General features: G+C 46.3%; 1 protein-coding gene across 1 annotated transcript; it reads right to left on the bottom strand.

Moving 5' to 3' along the window:
* Nucleotides 1-257: 257 nt before the first annotated feature.
* On the bottom strand, nucleotides 258-25,292 carry UHRF1 (ubiquitin like with PHD and ring finger domains 1). Its single transcript, XM_063147039.1, has 17 exons — nucleotides 25,252-25,292; nucleotides 22,224-22,389; nucleotides 15,969-16,232; nucleotides 15,489-15,664; nucleotides 12,768-12,983; nucleotides 12,180-12,289; nucleotides 11,656-11,842; nucleotides 9,386-9,509; nucleotides 8,330-8,437; nucleotides 7,721-7,825; nucleotides 6,164-6,270; nucleotides 4,436-4,598; nucleotides 4,145-4,282; nucleotides 3,163-3,262; nucleotides 2,904-3,061; nucleotides 2,042-2,140; nucleotides 258-793 (listed from the first exon to the last, which is right to left on the bottom strand). Exons 2-17 carry the CDS (start codon nucleotides 22,374-22,376, stop codon nucleotides 647-649), a joined length of 2,355 nt encoding a protein of 784 aa, XP_063003109.1. The 5' UTR covers nucleotides 22,377-22,389; nucleotides 25,252-25,292; the 3' UTR covers nucleotides 258-646.
* Between the last annotated feature and the right edge of the window lie 735 nt (nucleotides 25,293-26,027).

Raw genomic sequence — 26,027 nt, 5'->3', positions numbered from 1 at the left:
TCTTGCCAAGGTTTTTTTTGTTAGTTTAATTAGAAATGAAATGCAAGCACTACCTCAAAATTACACAAGCAGATTCCTCAAAAGACCTGGTTTGCATGTAACAACCAGCTATACATTAACCTGTGGCTGGTCAAGGCCATGCAGGAGCAAGTTAGCTGCCCACCAGCTTATTTGAAAGAAAGAAAAACCAGGAACACCATTTCTGGGTTGTTTTCGGTGACAAGCAAACTCAGTGCTCTGATTATTGAAGGGGAAAACACTCTGGGTTGTGGAGGGTTTTAACCCAACAACGAAGCTCTGGGTTATTTCCCCTAAACAACCCAGAATTCTGGGTTCGTATGTCACACCAAACAACCCAGGAACAGGTGTTCCTGGATTGTTTTCTAAACCAGATGCAAACCATAAGCAGAGAGCGGCAGGTTACTCACTCCCATGCTGTCCCAACAACCCATGGGGTGTCATTACGTGCAAACAGGGCCATCATTTTCAGAGGAGAGGGGACAACAGGGACCGAAGCTTTTCTGAAAAGGCTATTTATTTAAATAAAGCCCCACCAAAATCCCATAAAGTTTTCTTTTTAGTTTTTTTTAGTTTTTTTTGTGCGGGGACAAAACATTTTTATGGAAATTAGAAGTGCTTTTTGGAATCACCGTCCACTGCCGTAGCCTGGGAAGAGCTGATTTAGAAGACTCTGTAGGGGTTGGTTCACTTGCATCGTATAGTTTTTGCCAAGATCGTAACGGCACGCTGGGCAGCTGTAAACTTCTGCTCGGAAGGATCTATCCAGGCAGGCCTGGAAGAAAGCAAGACAGAAGTTAAGTCTCACGGCAGCGCTTGCAAGCGTAACAGTGCCATCACCCACCCGCTTAAAATTCAAGTGCAATGGTTCCTCACACACAGGGAATCTAGAAAGCCATGGCTTTTGAAACTCTTGAAACGCCTGATTTTGCTAGGAAACAGACTAGCAGACTAGGATTTGCAGAAGAATGAGGGGGTGAGGCAGCACGGCATTAAGACACAAGTACTCACCAATATGAAACGTTCATTCTGCGCTCTCCCGCCTCCCAAGAGCACAACGAACTAAGTTTAAAGCTATTACAGATATGACCCCCGAATAAAAATAGCAAACCCACAAACAAGCTTAAGCTCAGCACAGCGATGGTGAGCTTAAGAGAGCCTTATTATTATTATTATTATTATCATCATCATCATCATTTATTTATATAGCACCATCAATGTACATGGTGCTGTACAGAGTAAAACAGTAAATAGCAAGACCCTGCCGCATAGGCTTACATTCTAATAAAATCATAATAAAACAATAAGGAGGGGAAGAGAATGCAAACAGGCACAGGGTAGGGTAAACAGGCACAGGGTAGGGTAAACAGGCACTGGGTAGGGTAAACAGGCACAGGGTAGGATAAACAGGCACTGGGTAGGGTAAACAGGCACTGGGTAGGGTAAAACTAACAGTATAAAGTCAGAACAAAATCAGGTTTTAAAAGCTTTAGGAAAAAGAAAAGTTTTTAGCTGAGCTTTAAAAGCTGAGGTTGAACTTGTAGTTCTCAAATGTTCTGGAAGAGCGTTCCAGGCGTAAGGGGCAGCCGAAGAAAATGGACGAAGCCGAGCAAGGGAAGGAGAGACCCTTGGGGAGACGAGAAACATGGCGTCAGAGGAGCGAAGAGCACGAGCGGGGCAATGGTGTGAGATGAGAGAGGAGAGATAGGAAGGAGCTAGACAGTGAAAAAGACTGATCTTAAAGACTGATCTTAAAGATAATGTTGTAGGAGACGGGCTTTCTCTTAGATCTGTCAGACCAACCATTAACATTTCTGCCGAAGCTCTTTTGAGTGTTACGTTTATGCGATACACTCTCATTGCAGTAAAACTTGTGTTCTAAGCGCTGCAGATTGGTGAAACCAGGTCTCCCCTCGGACAATCCCCGCCGCTGCCACCCCCACAGCAGATTTCAGGTACTTACAATTCTAGGAAAGCAGACCCGGCAATGGGCGCAGTAATGAAGGTAGACAAAACTACCCACCTTGCATACGTTGTGCTGGCACACCGTTGTGACTGGCCGAAACACCACCTCCTGACAGCAAATGCACAGAAAGGTTTCTTCCACTTTGTTCAAGAATTTCTGCCGTGGGATAGAATTGTGAGCAGTCATTGTACAGCTGTTCCTGTTCTCCACTTATTCCCACTGCCAGAAACATGTGGTGCCAGCCGAACACTTCCCCGAGAAGGCAGATCTGGCTGCGGCGCCGCACACCTTAGTTACATCACAACTGTACTACTACAATGCGCTCCCCTGTGGGCTGCCTTGGAAGGGAGCCCCAGACATTTCCACGCACGAGAGCCAGGTATCAGGAGCATGTCCCGCCGCTATTGAAAATGCCCTGGCTTCCAGTTCGTTTCCAGGGCCAACTCAGCCACTATTCACAAACTTTAAAGACCTATAAAATTCTGGACACGGATACCTGAAATACTGCTTTTCCCCCACGTGAGCCTGCCTGCATATAAAGATCAACAACAGGGTCCCTCTTGTGAAGTCTTTTTTCTGGATGATGCCTACATTCTGGGACTTCTTGCCCAGAGAGGCTGGCCTCCCTTGCCTCTTCTTTGTTGACCTTCCACCACAATGTAGAAACCACATCCATTATAGCAGCTTTGTTGCTAGGGAGCTTGCATTTAGTTTCGTTCTTTTTTAAAGAAGGGAATCCTTTCAGTAATGCTGCCTCCTACCTACAGTCCAGATTAGTCGAGGCGCATCTATTCCCTTACGAAATCAACCACCTGATTCCGCCGCTTGTGCAGACCAGAGTTCACGTACCGTGCGAGCCACACGGAGCGCCAGCAGTCAGCGCATCACAGCACCTTCGCCTATCCCGCCCCACACTCACCGGTCCATCCTTAAGGGCTTCTAGGGCTTCATTCCACAGCTTTGCATTGGCTTCATCGTCTTTAATAAGAGACTTCTGCTGCGGTGTGAGCTTGTAGGTGGCCACTTTAGTCCTCTTTGGCGTGCCAGCAGGAGAGACACTGTGGTCCCTTTCATTTCCTGGGAAAGAGAACAATCATACAGGATTTTCTTCCGTGAAGCCGGGTGGGGCGGGAGAGAATAAAAGCAAGAGACAAGTCCATTCGACAAAGGGAACCTACCAGATTTCCTTTTCCTCTTCCCTTTTCCTGGAGTTTCAACATTTTCTGGTTTTTTGCCATTTTCTTTGTTTGCAACAGCTTCCAGATACCCCTCAGGATACTAAATTGGGGATGCAAAAAACGTTGGCTGCAGCATAACCCTCCAAAAACACATCGCTATTGGATAAATCTTAGTCTGATCTAGCAGGACTGCTCTGAAGTTCCTTTTCTCCTGCCACAAATTGTTGGGGTGCGTGATCTAAATCCAGTGATCGCTGCACTACTCTTGCAGCTACCAGCATCAAGAACTAATACTCGGCACTCTACAACAATGGGAGATGTACGGGGACCAGACAAGTGTATTGCCAAGGCAGCCTCAACCTGCTTTTTGAATATTACTTACCCTACCCTGTACCTGTTTGCATTCTCTTCCCCTCCTTATTGTTTTACTATGATTTTATTAGATTGTAAGCCTATGCGGCAGGGTCTTGCTATTTACTATTTTACTCTGTACAGCACCATGTACACTGATGGTGCTATATAAATTAATAATAATAATAATAATAATAACAGTGTAAATCGTCTGCAATTAAAACCTAGCCACTGTAGCTCTTGTGGTAAAAGGGATACTGGCAAATACCTCTCTACTTTTCTTTTTAAACACAATAGCTATTCAATAAAAGTAACTATTTGGGCAGTTTCTCGCCTGCTTAACTGAATGGGAAAAAGATGTCCCACTTAAAAGCTAAAGGCTTCAACTTAGGGTAATGAAAGCACATCATTTAAACAGCTATTTGCAAGACTACAAAATGTGCAGCTGAGCAGCATGGGCACTGAAGCAAAGTTGTTTTAAGTGGCAAGAAACACTGTGTAACCCTGCATTTCTAAAATGGTCAGCACAAGAGACAGGCAGAGCGCCTAGCTGTTAGTAGGCATGCCAGCATCACTGTCCTCCTGCTCCACTCAGAAGCTGTCCAACCCAGCTCCCCACAACGTGGCTCACCTGCATGGTCAGCCCATGTTTCTTCACCCTGTCCTTCCCTTCCTTGGTCCAAGGGGCTGGCTCCTCATCGTCTCTCCTGAGCAAGTAGCGCCACACTAAGAAGCCGGATTTCCCAGTTTCAGGCCAATATTTAGCCACCTTTAAAAAGGAAATGGATAGAGAGCTTGAAATGTCAAATGAGGCTTCTCTGACAGTAGCCTTGGCAGGGGAAAGGATTCCCTTCCTTTCTCAAAGCTCTGAGGCCGCTTCACGTTAAACCTGTCTGTATCAACACATCTGATGTTTCCTTGCCTTATATATGCCATCGTATCGGTTCCCTTCCTTGGGGGCGTATTTGCTGTAACGGCCCCCCTTCACGCTCCGCACCACCCTCACTGGCTTCCCAGCTCTCCAGTCCTTCGCCTCTGCACCGTCTTTATCGCTGATTGGAGCACTACAGTTCAAGGCCAAAGCCCTGCAGGAATCAAACAAAAGAAGGACATGTTGGTGGGGCTGCATGGAAAAAATCAAACTTTGGATGGGCTAGATGAGGGATGAAGAAACTCTGGTCCACCAGGCCGGTTCATGAGGCCTTGGGTAAGGCCCCGACTCCTCAGAAGAGAGAAAAGTCAGGAGCAGCAAAGCTGACTGTGCACTCAGCCAGGATTCCAAGAAGCTGGCTGAATCCAGAAACCAGAACTCAGCCAGGTTCCTGAAAGTGCTGGAGTGAGTTAAAATCTGTTCCTTTTTCACTTTCTGTACACGGGGAAAGCAAAGGAGGAGTGAAGGCAGGGCCCCAGTGATGTCAGGGTGGGGGCCTGCACCCTGACATAATCCAGCCTGCCAGAGGGGGCGGGGGAGGGAATTCGGCCCCAAATCAATTCTGATTCTCCACCCCTGTTGCATATTATGGAAGTGAGGATGGTTAGTTAGCATCAACGATGGAAGAACTCTGCTGGATCAGATCAAAAGTCCATCTAGATAAGCACCCTGATCCTGAATGGCCCAGCCACACGCCCCTAAGAAACCCACAAGCAGAACATGAAAGCATCAGTCTCCTTCCAGTGTTTCTTCCCAGCAACACATATTCAAAAATAAGTTGATGTTATTTGCTGATGTTTATTTGCTGATTTATTTGCTGATTTATTTGCTGATTTATTTGCTGATGTTTACACTCAGCCCAACACGCCAAGAATAACACAGAGGAGATGAGCTGTTTACCAAATATTGGAGGTGGATGCCTCCTGGTGACTTCTGCAGAACACCACTTTATCCTTTATATATGGCCCGTAAGACGGATCATCAGCCCTTTGCTCATCGTCTCAGGTCCAATTGCCGTTTCTCTATTGAAATCAACTCTGCTCACCCAGAGATAACAATTCTGCTATTCTTTATATGAGTAACAGTAACAATTGGAAATTGAGAGATGTAAACCAAAGGCAGACCTAGAGCGTCGGTCGTTGGAAGTAGAAAAGAGCACATGGGCTCCATATTTTCAACTGCCATTTCGTTCACCGAGTGTCAAGACTACAGGGTAACCTACTGTGGTTCTTAACTGTGCCAGGGAATCAGAACTTTGTTTCAAGTGATCCTTGAGACGATATGAAGGTAAGAGACACAGAAGAGCCAGAAGTTAATTTCAGATGCTGCCACTACATGTTGAAGGAGGCAAGTAGCTTCACAGTGTATATCTAAAACAAACTGGAAGGCACCATGTCTCTTCAGCCGTTCAAATGACAACAGGACTTTCAAATCATGGAAAGAAAATCGTTGTAACCAAGAAGAGAGAATAATATTCTAGAGTGGGAAGCAGTTGCCCGAGGGACCTTTTCAATGTGACAGCCATAAAGTAAGGATAAAAAGTGATGTTCTGCTGGCCAATACAGCATCAGGCACTGCTGTAGACAGACTGCTAAACATAAACTTCAAGTAAATGCTATTTTAAAAGATGTGTGCTTGCCAAAATCAGACTAATTTATTGGGCTTTGACCATTTTTCAGAGTCTGCAAATCCCCTTGGAAGCGATGCTGTTCTCCTCACCTGTTCATGTTCGTAAGCTTTTGATCACAAGACTGTTCAGCTGTACGCTTGTTCCCAGAAAGATCACGGCCTCCACTTCCCGTGTAAGTAAACGAATTCCCGTGATCCTGGAATATATTCACATAATTCAATCCAGGGCTGGAAAGATCCCAGTTACCTGAATAAATCAATGTTGGCACTTAAACTCTTGGATATTTGCCGACCTGAGCAATTTATGCTTCAGATTTTTATCATGGCACCCAAGGAATTCTGAAATATTTTCTCCAGTCCGTACATGACCTGGCTCAACCACTACGCTCTGATCGCCTGGCGCCGACACTGTCATCTTTTCAGCGCCAAGACTTTTCTCTTCTCCCTGGCATTTAGCAAACATGTGATGAGCCTGGGTCTGGTTTTTTCTGGCTCATCGTTTCTAAAGTTGTTACAGTAGTTTTAATTGTATGCACATATTGTATGTTTTTGTGGTTTTTAATTTGTGTGTATTGTTTTCAAAATGTTTTATCTTATGTGAACGGCCCAGAGAGTTTCAGCTATGGGGCAGTATACAAATGCAATACATAAATACATAAATAAAAGTCCTCCCAAACAGGCAACATTTGAAGAGAGATTTGTTTAGTTCTAGCTCTGCCATACTCTGGGGCTTTGCCACTGTATAAAAAGATAAGAGTAACCCTAAACAGCTCTTGGCCTCGACTCTTATTACCATCTCTCAGGGCCAACAATATACAGTAGACCATATCTACTGTAGAAGTGCTTTTATCTGCATTCACCAAGCACCAACACTGCAGACTTCCCGTGCTCAGAGAGCTCAGAACATTGTCCCCAATATCCAGGGCATGTTTCTCCATACACGCTCCTTATACTCCAAGCAATTCCCTTTAAAGGGTGAATGAATACTACTCCCCCTCAATTCCCTTTAAAGGGTGAAAGAATACTCCTCTCTCCCCACCTTAGGGAAGCCCACCTTGCATTTCTCCATGAGTCACTGTTCTGAGCAGACTCCTAATTCAAAGCTGGCAGGCCCAGAAGGACAACTTAAAAAGAATTGGCATCCCATTCCAAGAGGAGGCAATTCTGCTTATTTTCTGCATCAGGAGATGCTGGACAATTAATCCACAACTCATGCAGTCAAGGGACGCTGGAAGGAGGCAAGAGTAGAAGATGCAGATGGCCAACCTCCTTCATGAGTGTTTTGAGCTCACAACCTCCTTTTTCAGTGATTTCCTTGCACAGCACAAGTTGGGGAATTGCTGACTTTCAGGGAATTTTAGCCAGACGTACAGGGGCTGTGGGGGGAGGAACACTGACTGTTGAATGAGAACAGGTGACAGAAGGAAAAGGTAGCAGCGGATAACCAGAAACTAGGATGGTTAAGGCAATGGTGTGCTGTGGAATTAGGCTTTAGGAACAGTTTGACTGGAGGCGATGGAGAAATGTGGGGAGAATCCCTCTACTTCTTAAAGAAGTGTCCTGTTAGGACACAAATGTTCAGCTTACTGTTGGGCCTTAGGAGAAAGAGAGGGGTCAACAAGTAGGAACCACACAGACATCACTTACTACATCATCTTCATAGCCTCCTGCCAGGACCAAAGAATAGGCTCCATCATTGCTTCTGCCATGGATACCAGCAACATGGGGCCTGTGGACACCAGATTCGCTCACCTGAATGTAAAAAATACCAATTCCACAGGTCAGAAGTTTGTCTTTGGCTCCGGACAATTTTCAGCACGGGCAAATCCACATGGAAATATTCCGTGACTGAAGGACTGCATGAGAGGAAAAGCTTTCACTGATAATGGGTTTAGGACAGTTCCACCTGTTCCTCCAGCTACACCCATCCCTTTGCTTTTGGAGGCCTGGACAGCATGCTGCACAAGTAGACAATAAAAGGCACAACACACGCAATAAAGGGGAGACAGCCCTTCACAATTCAGCTGGCTAAGAGGTGCAGGGACCCCAAGAACACACACTTGCCATTCTTCGGAGTTTGTCATCTCTTGCAACTATGATTACAAGAGAAGTAACTTCCCACCCCCTCTGTATAGGTTCTGCTCTCTCTCCCTCCAGATTTATGGAACTTTCTCCCCATTGGCATCCAGTGAGCTTTTTCACAAACCCACGCACCCGACATTGGAACAAGAATGGGACCAGATAACAGCATCTTACCTGGACTCTGAACTTCCACATGGTCCCAACTAGAATCCCGGGGATCGGTCCATAATGGTTTGATGGGACAATGGTACATTCCCTAGTGCGGCCCACACATGCCATGCCCTTTAAAAAAGAAAAGCCAAAAATGACAGAGAAACTACAACAAATTAGCCCGCGGATCCAGTTCGCATGCAACAGTAACCAAGGGGTTAGTGACTGAGCCAACACGCCAGTGCACAGGCCTCGATGGCTCCCGCTTGGCTCCTCCTGCGAACGTGAGCAGATAAATGAGCCAGGATGCTCCATTAGCATTACATCCAAACCTGGAACTCTCCCCTGACAGACCACTGTATGTGAACCGGGCACAGGGGAACATTTGACATTCCAAAGGCAGCCACATTCACTGCCTCATTCCCACCCTATCATCTTTATAAAGCCCTAATGAAGCAATTCCATCTCTAATGAGCCAACAGGTCGTGCCAGTTGTGCCTGTTCCATGATGGGAGAGGTAGGCCTGCTGCCCCGTCCCGGCCCTATGTCATTCAGAGGTGGACGTTTTCAAAGCAAGGCGCTCCCAACTGGCAACTGTCCTCTGAGCTGCCCAATAGTCTGCCAGACAAGGCAGCTGCCAAAGCACCCCTCCAAATAATAAGGCTATGGTGTCTGCCACTCCCCTTGGACACTGACTCTCATAGCTCTCTGCAGAGGCCACCAGTGAGGGAGGAAGCAGCAGCCAGGCACCTCTCCACCGTGCCTGGGTCCAGCTCCAGCTCAGAGCCCCCTCCCTCCTGCTGTCAACTATAACTGCTGAACTTTGCAACTAAGATTGTAGTGCCTGAATTTGCTTTCCTTTCCCCCCTCCTCCTCCTCCCTCCCAATCCCCTTTCCTTTTGTGTCATGTCTTTTAGATTGTAAGCCTGTGGGCAGGGACTGTCAAGAAATCCTTTTGTAAGCCGCCGTGAGAGCCTTTTTTGGCTGAATGGCGGCATAAAAATCCTTAAATAAATAAAAATAAATAAATAAATAAATAAATAAATAGTGGGTTTGGCATTGCAGGACAGCAAAACCTACCTTGCCCCAGTCCCGCTGAGAGGATGAGTTAGCTGACGCCATCTTAGATTTCTTTTTGCTTTCTTTCAGCTTCTCACCAGCCAAAACTACCTCGCTCGCGTCATTGCGACATTCCGGGCAATACCTGAAGGATTGAAGAGGAATTTGAAACCTTGTCTTTTTTTAAAAGGGGGCATTTGGTTTCACAGTTCATTTTTAGCTGCAGCGGAAGAAATGATTCTGTTAAAAGCCGTACCACCGTTTCAAATAGTATTTACAACGGGTTAGAAGTTCCCTAAGGCTCGAAGCATACGAAGCAGTACCCGAATCAGAGAGAGTCACTGCTACGGCACAGTGAAGCTAACAGAAGCATTCCTCCTATAATTCTCCTTTTAGCAAAAACCTGGCACTTTTAAGGACGTACGCGCCGCACAAAACTGGCAAGCTAAAGGGTCCATCTTGCTCAGGGCTGTCAACATCAACTGGCCACAGCTCTCCAAGGGACGAGGTGGGGGTCCTATTTAGTCGTTGGGAGGTTCCAGGAATTAAAGCTAGAACCTTCAGTGGGGAACATGTGTGCATTTCCTTCCACTTGGGCCTTGCCCACCGCACACACACACACACCAATAGCTCCCTTGGGGTAAGAAGGAAGGAGGACAGAACCAGGCTCACACTCCCAACCTACATGGTCCATGGCAAGAAAAGTGGGAAAGAAGAAGGACCGAGGGGACAGGAGCAGGCAGAAGTAACATCGGGGCCTGCTCCTGCTGGACTCTTCCCCCCCCCCCCTTTACAGGGCAAACTGCCATCTTGGCCCTGTGGGGAAGAAGAAGGACCGAGGGGACAGGAGCAGGCAGAAGTAACATCGGGGCCTGCTCCTGCTGGACTCTCTCTCTCTCTCTCTCTCTCTCTCCTCCCTCCCTCCCTCCTTGACTCCTTTTCCTTGTGTGTCATGTCTTTATTAGATTGTAAGCCTGAGGGCAGGGACTGTCTTTTTTGCTAAGTGTAAGCCGCTCTGAGAGCCTTTTTTGGCTGAGGAGCGGGGTATAAGTATGATAAATAAATAAATAAAAATAAAAATAACAGGACAGGAAAACATAATGTGCAAGTGCTGGAGGGGGTTATTAATAAATATATATATATATATATATATATATATATATATATATATATATAAAATCAGAATTGAGAGCCCTTCTTTTGGGCCTTTTTTGGGGGGGGAGCATTGTGGAAGCATCCGTTTTGAATTCCCTGATAGCTTGTGATCCGCAATTTGCTGGAATGACCTTTAGAGGAAGCAGTGTTTTGATTCTACATCAGGGATAGGGAATGTGTGCCTCTCCAGATGCTGACGGACTGCAACTCTCATCATCCTTAACCACTGGCTTTGCTGGGTAGGGCTGAGGTGAGCTGCAGTCCAACAGCATCTGGAGAGCCACACCTTCCCCATCCCTGCTCGAAATGCACTTCATTTGCCTTTAGCGGCATCAGGAAATACCCAGGTCTGATGTGATACAGTGTCATGGCATCATCCCCAGTACATGATTGCTTGAGAAGGAATGGAACAGAGAAAGAAGTAGTTACCAGAACCTCATCACAGACCGTGTGTGTGTGTAGTCAGCCATGAAAAGGGGGGTGGGATAAAGGGATTTTTCCAAGGTGGAGTTGATCCCCAGCCCCAAGACTAGAACTTTTAAGCATAAAAGCCAATCCAATATAAACTTCTCCTGCTGACCTTCAAAGCTCTTCACGGTCTAGCTCCTGCCTATCTCTCCTCTCTCATCTCACACTATCGCCCCGCTCGTGCTCTCCGCTCCTCTGACGCCATGCTTCTCGCCTGCCCAAGGACCTCCACTTCCCTTACTCGGCTCCGTCCTTTTTCTTCCGCTGCCCCTTACGCCTGGAACGCTCTTCCAGAACACTTGAGAACTACCAACTCAATCTCTGCTTTTAAAACTCAGCTAAAAACTTTTCTTTTCCCTATAGCCTTCAAATATTGAGTTTGTTCTGACTCTATACTGTTAGCTTCACCCTACCCGGTGCCTGTTTACACTTCCCTGTGCCTGTTTGCATTCTCCTTCCCTCTTTATTGTTTACTACAACTTATTAGATTGTAAGCCTATGCGGCAGGCTCTTGCTATTTACTGTGTTATCTGTACAGCACCATGTACATTGATGGTGCTATATAAATCAATAAATAAATAATAATAATAATAATAGCTGTAGTTCCCAGGCCCTATATGTGGGCCACATGCCCTTAAGACTCACTGTAGGCATTCATGGTGACTTACCAGTCCTCATCGTCAGGTATACTGCCGAGAGGGGGGCTGAGACAGTAGATGTGGAAGGCCATGTCACACTCATCACACATTAGCTGTTTCTCAGGAGCCTCTTTACCTCCACACACATGGCAGGCACACATCTGGCAGGTTTTGCTAGGGTTGTCTTTACAGTGTTTGCACACTGGTCCACTCTGCCCTGAAGAAAATAAAAACACACACAAACACCCCCAAAGGTGAACCACAGGCGATGGGTTGGCTCTCTACTTCCAACTTACTGCCAGAAGATGCGACAGTGGGCACTAGAGCTTAAGACGGCTTTTTAAAAAGGATGAGATGACGTCACAGAAGATGGCCAATCAACACCGACGAGCCATGATAGCTAAATGGAACTTCCATGTTCAGAGGCAGTGTAGCTCTACCGCTGGGGACAGAGAACAGCTTGCCGTCAACAAGCTTCAGACACTGCTTTGTCCTGACCGCCAATGTGAAATATGGGGTTGGGGAGTCACTGTAAATGGAAGCGATGGACTCACTTTTTAGCGGGCTTTCAGCGGTAAGAGGAACAGCGCATCCGGGTTCTTCAATCTTGTAGATCTCGTCCACAAGAGTAATTCGGCAATCGTTTAAGGTGTCCCCAGTATCCCTAGAAGGGAAGCGTATCAGAGCAAGCCATGCAAAAGAGACAAAACTGGAGATTTAACACGTGGCATAAATCCCTTTATCCCCAGTGCTACAGAGAACAAGTAAGGGTAAATATATGCAACCCTTTAGGCATGGTCAGAAATGAGGCTGCTTGATGGATGCTCCAATTCTGTTGCAAAATACAGTAGAAGTTTCAAGAAGTCTTGTGGCTAGATTTATTTTAGCATAAGTTTTCGTGAAATGGACAAGTGTCCACAAAAGCCTTTGGAAAAATCTTTTTCTGTCTTTTTTAACTCCTTAAGGTATCACAAAACTCTTGGCCTTTTGCTACATCAGACTAGCACTGCTACCCCTCTGGAAATGGATACAATAAAATCTTGCGCCCCCTCCCATCCCAGACTGCAACAAGGAAGGCTAGGGCAGCACGGAGCGGCATTTCTCGGGAGGCTCGGCGGAGGGGAGTCCCGCTCATCACTTACCCGAGAACTATTTTGGCATATAATTCCTTGTACGTCCTGGTTTCTCGCTTATGTAGGATCTCTGCGTCGTACCAGAATCCCCTCTCCTTTGGATCATCGGGATTGTAATTGAGCATGACAATGTCTCCTATTTCTAGCTCCTCCCACTTCAGGGTCGTCCTGGCACGTGCGCGCACATCTCTGGAGCTCAGCTGAATGACACCGTTCTCTGGATAGCTTGAAGAGGGGAGGGAGGGCAGAGGCAAGGAATCAATCCAACCAACTAAAACTAAGGCAGCCCCAGTCTCCCTAATTTGTCTAACATTATCTAATCCCTTTACTGATATTAAAAGACAGTTCATGCTCACAGACACAGTCTAGATATAAAAGCCGACTGGAATGGAGAAGGAAGAGGAAAGCCAATAAATTCAGGTCATTCTCGAAGTGACAAGAATCCTAGTCCAAATTCCAAACCCTCTCCCAAAAGCCGCAAGATCAGATATTTTTAAAACGGGAGGTTCTCAAACTTCGTCACGATCAGTGTTCAAGAGCATGGACACACACACACACACACACGGCTACAAAAGTAGCATTTCTTTGTGGCACAAACCTGCACTCCAGTGGTGGGCATTGCCAAGACTCAAAGGGTGAGGCCAAAAGTACAAAACACATCTGCATACTATCTTTTAAAGCTCTTACTGCCTGTAACTAAGCCTTGGAGAGGCTTTTCTACCTTGTAGAATAGGGGTGGGGGGAGAAACTGCACAAAAATCAGGAAATGACTAAACGATTGGTGGTTGGCGGAAAGGGGATGGGGCACTCTGGGGAAACCCAGAGGGAGAGATTGGGAAGACCAGGAGGACAACATTTGGCTTGCAGGCCTAAGGTTCCCCACCCCTGGTCTGTTTGCACAAACCGGGACACTCTAGTATTGTCAGTCCATATCCCATGCATCGCAGCCCTCTGTACCCCTGCCCAAAACGGCTCTTGAAAATTGGGGGAACCTCTAGAAAAACGCAGGCTATGGCATGGAAGACTGCAGTTAGGGAGGTTATAAAAAAATCAGGTGCAGGCAGAAGGGCGCCCTGCTAGCATGAAGCCACAGATACAATCCACAGAAGTAAAAGCCTCAACACTTTAATATCGTGGCATTTAAGAGGCGCTGCTGGCAGCGGGGAGCATTCAGTCTGCCCACATTCCACGTTTTATAGGAAACAGTAGGTATGTTTACCAAGAGCCTTTTCCTTGCCTTTCAGGTGAGTTTCCTGGTATAAAATCCCTGCTCAGAAGCTAGTTTTCCTTGAAAGGCACCTGGAGGACCAAGTATAGGATGCTGGGTAAATACCTCAGCAACAAAGCAGACTGACAGGCAATCCTGTTGCCACAGATGCCGGTAACAACCTCATTGGTCTCTAGGTTGCCATTTAGGAGCATGTCGGCACTCCCCAGGGAGGTAGATTGTCCCGGAGACTTCCAGTTGCTGACTCCTAACACAGAACAAGACGAAGCCATCCACAACTAGTGCTGGACGTCTTTCCGTATTACAAAAACCAGCACAGCCTCCATTAGCAACTGGTTACTTGAGCAGATTGTCATGGCTGTAGCAGCTTGAGTGGCGGCACAGCGGCAACCATGTTCCAGCATGCAACTCTCTTCTGAAGAAGAGTGCAGGAAACGCCTGGAGCAAACCGCTCCTGCAAGGAACAGGAACACCGGAATGCAAACAGCGATAAAAGGGCACATCTTCTCTCTCTCTCTCTCTCTCTCACACACACACACACATAATCCTTTTACAACTTCATTGGCTGCCAGTCCAGGTCCGGGCCCGATTCAAAGTGCTGGTATTGACATTTAAAGCCCTAAACGGTTTGGGGCCAGGTTATTTGAAGGAACGCCTCCTCCCATATGTACCTACCCAGACCTTAAGATCATCTACAGGGGCCCTTCTCCGTGAGCCCCTGCCAAAGGAAGTGAGGCAGGTGGCTACTAGGAGGAGGGCTTTCTCCGCTGTGGCACCCCGGTTGTGGAACAAGCTCCCCAGAGAGGTCCGCCTGGCACCTACACTGTACTCCTTTCGTCGCCAGCTGAAGACCTTTTTATTCACTCAGTATTTTAACACTTAATTTTAACTTAAATTTAAATTATACTGTTTTAACTCTGTATTTTAACCTTATATCAATTTTGCTGCGTGGTTTTATCCTGGTTGTGCTTTTTATATTGTATTTTGTATTTGTATTTTTAACTTGTTGGTTGTTTTATGATGGTTTTAATTTTTGCGAACCGCCCAGAGAGCTTCGGCTATTGGGCGGTATAAAAATGTAATAAATAAATAAATAATAAATAAATAAATAAATAAATATCCTTGCATGGCAGATGAGCCATTTCATGGGAAAGGGAGACAAGGACCTTGCCTCAGTTGAACAGGAGCACACGGTATGCCTCGGCAAACCAACCATCGCCCACCAGCTTCCTTCCAACCTTGTTGCTGGGGAGGAGACAAGGATCACCACACAAGTGCCAGGACAAGCCCCACTCGCATCTCCAGCTCTACACTTGGGAAGGCAGCTGGGGCGTGCGAAGCAACAGTGGTGGCCACAGCAGACGAACAGGCGGAAGCCAGGGTCTACGTCTAAAGCCAATAACTTTTAGCTATGCCGAGAACCAGCTGCTTGCCAGACAAGTGCTGCTATCAGAAAGACACAAGGTTATTTATGTATTTTTAATTAAAAAGAAGCCACTCACTCTTCATATTTCACGTGATAGATGATGTCTTCATCCGGGATGGCCTCTTGCAGATCACATTCCTCATCGCTCTCACTTGCCTTGCCGGCTGCTTTTCCTTTCTGGGTCACGTTGACAACTTGAGCTTCGAACCAGGCCCCCATGCTCGTATCGCGAGCATCGACCAGCTCATTGATCTAAAACGGAAAGCCATTAAAGTTGCTTTCAGTGCGCCTGGCCTGGAACTGAACCGTGTCAAAAGGTAAACTGCGTTTGCTTCTTCGAGTAGAAGAACTGAAGGGAGTGGGGCATGGCTGGCATAGGCAACCATCTTGTGGCACCCACAGAGATAGAGGTGCCATCAGTTTACCATACTATAGATGTGTCCTCAATGTATCCAACCAGACATAAAAGCTTACACACTTTTAACAACAGTTTTGTTAGAACTTACAGAGCATAGAACTAAAAAGCGCATTGAACTTGAAAATCAAGCCGCCTCACCTTGTAGAATCCAAAGCCTGGGTCCACCAAGTCAACCTGAGCCGATGTGCTGGGTTGCACCTCCATCTCCACAGCCCCCTCCCCATTATTAGAGCTTTTATCAGATTCGCTTTGGCCTGAGCCACAGCCAGAGTCCGTGTCCGAAAGTTCAGAGTCCTTTTCTTTATTAGCCAGAGGCAGCAGGGCAGGGCTTTGCCTCACCAGCAGCTGAACAATATCATTCAAGCCAACACTGTAATCAAAAAGGGAATGACCATCTTCCATCTGTAAAATAAAGAGTTGGGAGAAGACCACTTGTCTCATAAAGCCATTCAACAGCTATCAAAAGCACTTTATTAAATTGCTGTGCTTCACACGCTCCAGAAAGATAAAACACCACATTATTTAGGTCAAATGTTCTGGTCTGCTCCCAGTTTTAATTGCTAGGTTTGACATAAGTTTTGTTTTCATGTTTTCAAAATAACCTGTTTGGTTGTTTTATGATGGTTTTAATTTTTGTGAACCGCCCAGAGAGCTTCGGCTATTGGGCGGTATAAAAAATGTAATAAATAAAATAAAAATAAATAAATGTCAGTGTTTCTCTAAACAAAGTTAAAGCAACATGTTGCTCAATGTTGGTTGTACCAAGCCTGAGATGCTTGATTCCAATCCTGTGAACAACAAAAAAACTTTCAATGCGTAATCAACGCCTCAACGAATAAGTCTATCATATACCTAAAACAATTCTCTATATAGCTCCCCTCTTTTCAGCTCTTTGGGAATTCATTATAACCCATAGAACTAACTCATGCTCCATATCTCCTGTTATTACCAACTACAGAAATATCACCAACAATAAATATGCTTCGTTTCTTTTCAATGTCTTCTGTACAGGCAGGGGGACGGGGGGGGGGAGGGGGGAGGGGGGGAGAGAGAGAGAGAGAAAGCAAACACAATGTTCAACACAAGTTCAGATCTCAGCTGCTGCAGTCTTAAGCACGCTGTTTTCTGAACCTGAGCCTTATATGGAGAATACGATTTTAATAACAGTTTACCTTGCAGGTTTACTGTAGGTGGACGCACATTTATTTATTGCATTTCTATACCGCCCAATAGCCGAAGCTCTCTGGAAATACTCTATAGAAATACTAGTATTGTTCAAGTTTGAACACCCCAAAAATTATAAGTAAAAACACCTAAAAGGTCTGGTGGCATCTTAAAGGCTAACAAATTTATTGTAACAGCTCTCACGGACCTGTGTAACTTTGTGGCATGCGACTGGCCCACACAACTCACATATGTGGACATTTATGGTGCTGCAGGACTCTTGCTTTTGATTCTCTCTCTAAAACTTGAAAGAAATACAGTTCATGAAAAGTAGACTTGCTGTCTATTTAACTTTCATGGAGATAATAATGTTGATCTGTTTTCGCAAAAGCGAGACGCCTGCAGCACCTTAAAAGTCGGCATATGTACCCTGTGCCCCCCCCCCACAAATCAATCTATAGGTTTTCATCAACAATTAAAATTCCTTTACTTAGGCAGCTGCCAAAGCACCCCTCCATATAATAAGGCTATGGTGTCTGCCACTCCCCTTGGACACTGACTCTCATAGCACCATGTACATTGATGGTGCTATATAAATAAATAATAATAATAATAAATAGCTCTCTGCAGAGGCCACCAGTGAGGGAGGAAGCAGCAGCCAGGCACCTCTCCACCGTGCCTGGGTCCAGCTCCAGCTCAGAGCCCCCTCCCTCCTGCTGTCAACTGTAACTGCTGAACTTTCCAACTAAGATTGTAGTGCCTGAGTTTGCTTTCCTTTTCCCCCTCCTCCCTCTCAATCCCCTTTCCTTTTGTGTCATGTCTTTTAGATTGTAAGCCTGTGGGCAGGGACTGTCAAGAAATACTTTTGTAAGCCGCCGTGAGAGCCTTTTTTTGGCTGAATGGCAGCATAAAAATCCTTAAATAAAATAAATAAAATAAATAGCTCTAAATACAAAATGTTTTAGTGTAGCATTCTCAATAAAAGATCAATGCAAAGCAAAACATCAGCCACTTTACTCAATTACCTCTTTAAAGAAGACCAGCCAAGTTTCAAATCCTCGTGTATGTTTTCGCACAGCTAATGTGACACACTAAATCTCAAACTCAAGGTTAGCCAGGATCAAGGGCCACTGCAGTCCCACGCTTCCCAGGAACATCAAGCCAATGGGGAACCAACCTGGCTCACCCATCAGGCATAAGAACATAAGAAGAGCCCTGCTGGATCAGACCGAGGGTCCATCCAGTCCATCGCTCTGTTCACACGGTGGCCAACCAGCTGTCGGCCAGGGAACAACAAAGCAGGACATGGTGCAACAGCACCCTCCCACCCATGTTCCCCAGCAGCTGGTGCACACAGGCTTACTGCCTCAGATACTGGAGGTAGCACTTAACCATCAGGGCTAGTAGTCTTTGATAGCCTTCTCCTCCCACCCATCAGCTTCAGGCAGATAAGCAGCAGCAAGTTACAAGGAGCTCTCCTCCCTCTCCCTGGTAGAAAGAACACTCGGCTCCAAATTGCTCAGGGATTGCAGAAGAAAGAGGAAAGAGTGCTCTGGCCCCATCCACTGGACAAAGGAACAACAGCCGAAAGACCAGCAAGGGAAGATGAGGCTGGCCCAAACAGGATATAAAGATCTGCTCACAGGTCTACCTTGCTCTGGCCTTGAAAAACCAATCTCCCTCCTCTTCCTTTCCCCTCCACTTCCCTTGTGTGTCTTGTGTTTTTAACTTATAAGCCTGATGGCTGGGGCTGGGCCTCTTTTGTATTTTTGTGAGCCTCTTTGGTAGACAATAATTGTCTGAAAATTGGAATAAAAATACAGTGTCGAAAGATCGAAGAGCAAATGTAAAATACCCCCAAAAGAAGGTCTATAAGTTATAAACAATCCGCTTTTAAAGGTCTTAAACAATCTCAGTTACACGCCTCACTCAATTATTCATCAACCCTGATGGCACATAAGATTGTAACATCCAGATAAAGCTCCTGATCATTAAGGAAATAGCAGTTGTCTAGACAGGCAAGAACCAAGTCACCACATAAAAAAAACCAATACCCTGAGTTCTGAATACAACTAACAGGCATGATTTTTGCATAAAACTAACCCATGGTATGGGTTGCTGAACTCTGGCTTGTCATATTGTGCAAACCCAGCCGCACTAATAAACAGTGGTTTATTAACCAAAACAATCCAGGAAGAGAACCCATGGTGACCTGGTTTCCACGAAACACCAGACTCAACACGTGTTATTTAACACACAATGAGCCATTTTAAATATTCAACCCCCAATAGGGTTGCAGTGTGCTGTCTGAACCTGGCCATCAGGCCTTATACAAGGGTTAAACAATCCTCACATAACCCCCAACAGCCAGGTTCAGACAACATGCCACAAACCCATTGGAGGTTGAATATTCTAAATGGCACCTGGCACACACAGCGCTCAACATGGATTAAATAACCAACAGAGAGCTTGGCGTTTGAACCTGGCGGTTTGTTGTTGGTTTGCAAACTCTGGGTTTAGCCATAGGTTGTTGTTACATGTGAACCCAGAACTGTGGGTTGTTCATGGGTTGTTTCACCAGGTTACAGAGGCAAGAGGGGTAAAACATAAATAAAGAAATAATAGCCCCTCCACATGCCAGTACTACAGCACTGCAAAGGTATTTAGGATACAGGAAGGGAGCAGGCGAAGGGGAAGGGAATCAACCAACCAGGGATTGAGAAAATATACCACAGTTTGTACGTATGTCTACCAGACAAACACTGGGTAAGAAACCAAACCACAGGTTAAATAAACCACGGGTTAGCATTGAGGATCAGACCAATGAAAACACTTGAACAATCATGTAACACTCTTCCCTGCATTTCCTTGCCGAAGGTGGCAGACCAATGAGAGCAAAGTAGTTTTGCTAATTGCTGTGCAGACCAGGGCTACTTTGCTTCTAATTTCAAACACATCCCTGAAATTGCTGCACTAACATTTTAGATGCAGGAGAGCTAAAGTGAACTTTTTAACATCTGAATGCAAGCTATTAAAGTGCACAGAACACTCCAGCAGGCATAATGGAAGAGAAACGAAATGCAACGCAATTACTTAATGACAAGTCAATAACTATCATTTTGAACCTCATTTACTAGGACGGAAACAGCGAGAATGGTCTATAATGCCAAGCTAATATCAGAGCATTAATTTCAGCAGGACCACAGCAGAGGCAACAAGTACTTAAGATACTTCCAAGAACAAGGCCAGAATCAACCAACCAAGAGCATGCCCCAGCACAAAGTCGCTAGATGGCAGTACAATTCAGGCTTCTTTTTCCTTTTTATTTATTTATTTATTTATTGCATTTATATACCGCCCCATAGCCGAAGCTCTCTGGGCGGTTTACAAAAGTTAAAAACAGTAAACATTAAAAGAAATACACAACATTTAAAAACATAAAAAGCATAAAAACAGAGTCTTATAAAAACAGCTATTCTGGGGTCCATTAAAAACAAACTCAGCATCTGTTGTTATATGCTGCTAAATGCCCTGGAGAAGAGGAAGGTCTTAACCTGGCGCCAAAAAAGATAACCATGTTTAATGGACAGCGTTCTAAATTTCTCAGTCAATTCACACAAACCTCTCCAAAGAGGCTCCTAGCTAGACTCTTCATCACCATATTCATTCTGAACAACACTTTCACTAAAGTTGGCCACCTTGCTACAGATTTCTCTTTCTTTCAAATCCTAGGCCGCCATTAACATCCCAAAAGCAAGCACCAGGTTCAAACCTTGCGTTACTTCCACGCTGCAGGCACAAGAGTGCATTCTATGCTAAGAAGACCATCAGCAGCACTCAGTACGTTGTCTGCTAAGGAGTCAATTTGCTGGTTACAATATCCAGCCGTAGTAGCAATGTGCAACTTCAGAACACTGCTGTTCAATTCAACTATATTTATCAATGCACTTGACCTCAAGCTTAGTCACTTGTGCATTAAAGGTTTAAAAATGCTGGAGCAAACACACAGCCTCCCTTTTAAAGTTCCTCCTTGTTTTCTCCACTGAGACATGGAATATGCAGAAGAACATAAGAAGGGCCATGCAGGATCAGACCAAGGGTCCATCTTGTCCAGCACTCTGTTCACACAGTGGCTAAGCAGCCGTCGGCCGGGGATGAACAAGCAGGACATGGTGCAACAGCGCCCTCCCACCCATGTTCCCCAGCAACTGGGGCACACAAGTTTATTGCCTCGAATACTGGAGAAAGCACACAACCATCAGGGCTAGTAGGCATTGATCGCCTTCACCTCCAGGAATTGATCCAACCCCCTTTGAAAGCCATCCAAATGGGTGGCCATCACCACATCTTGTGGTAGTGAGTTCCACAGTTTAACTGTGTTATATAAAGAACTCCTTCCTTTTATTTTACCTGGATGTCCCACCCATCAGCTTCATGGGATCACCCCAATGGGTTCTAGTATTTTGAGACAGGGAGAAAAATGTCTCCACCTTCTCCACACCAGGCATCATTTTGGACAACTCTATCATGTCTCCCCTTAGCCTCCTTTTTTCCCCAAGCTAAACAATCCCAGCTGACGTAACCTTCCCTCCTAGGGGAGATGCTCCAGCCCCTTCATCATTTGAGTTGCCCTTTTCCACACTTTTTCCAGCTCTATAATATCCTTTTTTAGGTGTGGTGACCAGAACTGTACACAGTCTTCTAAGTGTGGTCACGCCATAGATTTGTATAAGGGCAGTATGATACTGGCCATTTTATTCTCAATTCCTTTTCTCATAATGCCTAACATGGAGTTTGCCTTCTTTACAGCAGCTGCATACTGGGTGGACATTTTCATCGAACCGTCCACCACAATCCCAAGATCTCTCTCTTGTTCAGTCACCGCCAGCTCAGATCCCATTAGGTTATACTTGAAGTTGGGGGGCTTTGCCCCAACATGCATCACCTTACACTTGCTTACATTGAACACCTGCCATTTGGATGCCCACTCTCCCAGCTTGGAGAGATCCCTTCACAATCCTTTTGTGTTTTAACAACCTTAAATAATTTGGTGTCGTCAGCAAACTTGGCCACTTCACTGCTCACTCCTAATTCCAGATCGTTTATGAACAAGTTGAAAAGAACTGGTCCCAATACAGATCCCTGTGGGGGGTGTCCTTGCTTCACGCAACACACAAATTTCCAGCAGGTGTAGGAAATAGTAGGATTGGGGAAATGGGGATGGGGTACCTGCTTGCCCCTGTAGAAGAGTCTTTGTCTATCAGGGGCCACCCTGAATACTTCGTCTATCTTCTGCCGGAGTTCTTCCACCTTGGTGAGCTTGGAAAGAGAGTCCACTCGATGGGTCTCTTTCCCATCCATGGTGCGCACTTGGATCCACATTGTGGTGGTAGTTCTGTGAAAGGAGAAGTACAGTCAACAGATTACAAACATGGGAAGGAAGTTGGGGCAGAAGGGGAAGGAGATGCAAGAGCTCTCCCTGCAGTCTAGTGGCACTGTCTCCCATCCTATTCCCAAACAAAACGCCCCAATACTGTTAATTTTATTTTAAATGGTTTTAAGACCACCTTTAATGCTTTCCTCGCCATCACTCACTCATCAACCCATCTCCACCTAAGCTCCATTTGCACTTTACTTTGCCTCTCGAACGGTTTATCCCACTCAGTTTAAAATAAAATTTAATTCTGCAACTTTTTTCACTCCAATACCACTATCCTATCCCCTCTCAATGGAAGACACACCACCATCTCTTCCCATCCCAATTCCAGAAATATGTCACCCTGTACAAACGCCATCCCAGCCCCAAACCCAGAGCAAAAGGGGGAGAACCCTCTCATTTCCCCAACGTAATCCTTGATAGCCTCAACAGAAGCTATCCTGACATATATCCCAAAAAATCCTATAAACATCTCTTTTCCTGCCACCCATTGCCCCTAATCTGGTGTCCTGATTCCAGAAACTCCTATCTCACCTGAAAAGTTTCCCTGCCACTTGGCCACTTCACGCCATGAACTCTCTCAACCCTGCCAACCCCAAGTAACCATGGACCACCACACCCTTCTTGCACAATCCTCTTTTCCTCCATCTTTTCCTCCATAGCACTCTGGACGCTCCCACCCAATCCATTTCTTTTCAATGAGAAACCCTTCCCAGCTTTACAACAATATTTTATAGAAGGGTAGGGCAGCTGAGTCAAGATTGTTTTAAAATGAATTAGTTGGGCTTTCAGCAAATTATTCAGCCCTTTTTCTTGGCATCTATTCCCCCCCCCCTTCCTGTGTACTATTTTTGCTTCTCTCTTTAGCTCTAAATGGAATTGTGGTCAGATACATGTATATTAAATTTTCATGGTGTCAACTTTGTCACCACTTTTAAGCTGCCCATCACACTAATACAAGGTTAATTACATAGAAGCAGGAATCCTTAAAATATAGGAAGTTTTTAAAAGCTGTTAGGTGGCGAAGAAAAAGATAACAGAAGAATTTTCTTATTATCTAGTGAAGGCATTGGGCTCATCTTATTTATTTTTCTGCCATTTTAAGGCCTCCCCCTTCTCACACATTGCCTACCAACTCATCCTCCCAGCCCTGTATTTTCTCACCTATGAGCCCCCTAAGACCTCACTCACCCAGCCTCCCACCCCACTTCCTGACCCTCAAGCCCCCCCCTCAATATTCTTATCCCTGAGCCCCCAAGGGTCCCTACTGGACCATCAATCCCTTCTCCCCCCAACCATTTGTCTCACCATCCCTCCAATACCACCACCCCCGGCTCTGAGGGTTTTCTGTCCCCCAATACCACCCCAGCTGTGAGGGTTTTCTGTCCCCCAATACCACCCCCGGCTCTGAGGGTTTTCTGTCCCCCAATACCACCCCAGCTGTGAGGGTTTTCTGTCCCCCAATACCACCCCCAGCTCTGAGGGTTTTCTGTCCCCCAATACCACCCCCAGCTCTGAGGGTTTTCTGTCCCCCAATACCACCCCCAGCTTTCAGGGGTTTCTGTCCCCCAATACCACCCCCAGCTCTGAGGGTTTTCTGTCCCCCAATACCACCCCCAGCTCTGAGGGTTTTCTGTCCCCCAATACCACCCCCGGCTCTGAGGGTTTTCTGTCCCCCAATACCACCCCCGGCTCTGAGGGTTTTCTGTCCCCCAATACCACCCCCAGCTCTGAGGGTTTTCTGTCCCCCAATACCACCCCCAGCTGTGAGGGTTTTCTGTCCCCCAATACCACCCCCAGCTCTGAGGGTTTTCTGTCCCCCAATACCACCCCCAGCTCTGAGGGTTTTCTGTCCCCCAATACCACCCCAGCTTTCAGGGGTTTCTGTCCCCCAATACCACCCCCAGCTCTGAGGGTTTTCTGTCCCCCAATACCACCCCCAGCTGTGAGGGTTTTCTGTCCCCCAATACCACCCCCGGCTCTGAGGGTTTTCTGTCCCCCAATACCACCCCAGCTGTGAGGGTTTTCTGTCCCCCAATACCACCCCCGGCTCTGAGGGGCTTCAGTCCCCCAATACCACCCCCAGCTCTGAGAGTTTTCTGTCCCCCAATACCACCCCCGGCTCTGAGGGTTTTCTGTCCCCCAATACCACCCCCAGCTTTCAGGGGTTTCTGTCCCCCAATACCACCCCCGGCTCTGAGGGTTTTCTGTCCCCCAATACCACCCCCAGCTGTGAGGGTTTTCTGTCCCCCAATACCACCCCAGCTTTCAGGGTTTTCTGTCCCCCAATACCACCCCCAGCTCTGAGGGTTTTCTGTCCCCTAATACCCCCCCCAGCTCTGAGGGTTTTCTGTCCCCTAATACCCCCCCCCAGCTCTGAGGGTTTTCTGTCCCCTAATACCCCCCCCAGCTCTGAGGGTTTTCTGTCCCCTAATACCCCCCCAGCTCTGAGGGTTTTCTGTCCCCTAATACCCCCCCCAGCTCTGAGGGTTTTCTGTCCCCCAATAGTTCCCAGCTCTGAGGGGCTTCTGTCCCCCAATACCCCCCCCAGCTCTCAGGGGTTTGTCCCTCCCAATAACCCCAGCTGCCTAGTTTGCACCCCCATTCTCTCCCCATCACCCACCCCTCCCAATTAATAGGGTCCCCATACTTGAAGGCCTCCCCATTTTTCCTTTCGCCACACGAACTCTCCATAGGTCAACAACACCCCCCCCACACACTCCATTTTAACGACTCCCTTCCCCCCTGCCGGTGCTTCTCCTTCCACCCCTTCTTCCCAACAAGCCCTTGGGGGGGGACCCATTTCTCTTCCCTCCCCACCTCAGCCGAGCCTCAAACGACCCCTCCGAGCCGGTCGACGGGCAAAATGCCACAGCGTGACCGCTCAGCCTAACTTCTCCTCCCCCCCTCCTCCTCCCGCATTTTTCCCCTTAGCGCCGCCTCCTGCCCCGCTTCGGCTTCCCCATTGGCTGCTTCCCCAGAACGGCGCCAGCGCTCATTGGCCGCCTCCCTAAAAACCTTCGGTTCCCTCTCAGCAAGTTTGTCTGCGCTCTTCCTCCGCTTACCTGAGGGAAAGTTTGCCCTCGCGGACCATTTGAGGCGCGCGCCACAAATTGAAATAAAAAAAACGCCCTGGCGCGAGGATTGGGAGGCGGAGCTCTCGCGAGATTATGCAAAAATTGTAGGGAGGGGCTGATAGGGAGGAGGAAGGAGCGATTTAAAAGAAAAAAAAGACTCCTTAAAGCGACAGGCTCCAAATTACGAAATGTTTGAAAGCAGAAAATAAAAATATTTGCATTTTAACAATCTTCGCACCGCTGCTTTGATTCTTTTTATATATATATATATATATATATATATATATATATATATATATATATATATATATATATATATATATATAGTAGTTTTAAACTTTAAAAATGCCATCTTGCATTTTATTGTTTTGAATATTTTTATGGGCTATTGGACCCATAATAAAATTATTATTATTATTATTATTATTTATTTATTTATTTATATAGCACCATCAATGTACATGGTGCTGTACAGAGTAAAACAGTAAATAGCGAGACCCTGCCACATAGGCTTACAAT

Source organism: Elgaria multicarinata, chromosome 23 (assembly GCF_023053635.1).
Source record: "Elgaria multicarinata webbii isolate HBS135686 ecotype San Diego chromosome 23, rElgMul1.1.pri, whole genome shotgun sequence".
NCBI classification, from domain to species: domain Eukaryota; kingdom Metazoa; phylum Chordata; class Lepidosauria; order Squamata; family Anguidae; genus Elgaria; species Elgaria multicarinata.
Note: the sequence above shows the minus strand (reverse complement) of the source record. Positions and strands in the feature narration are given on the sequence as shown.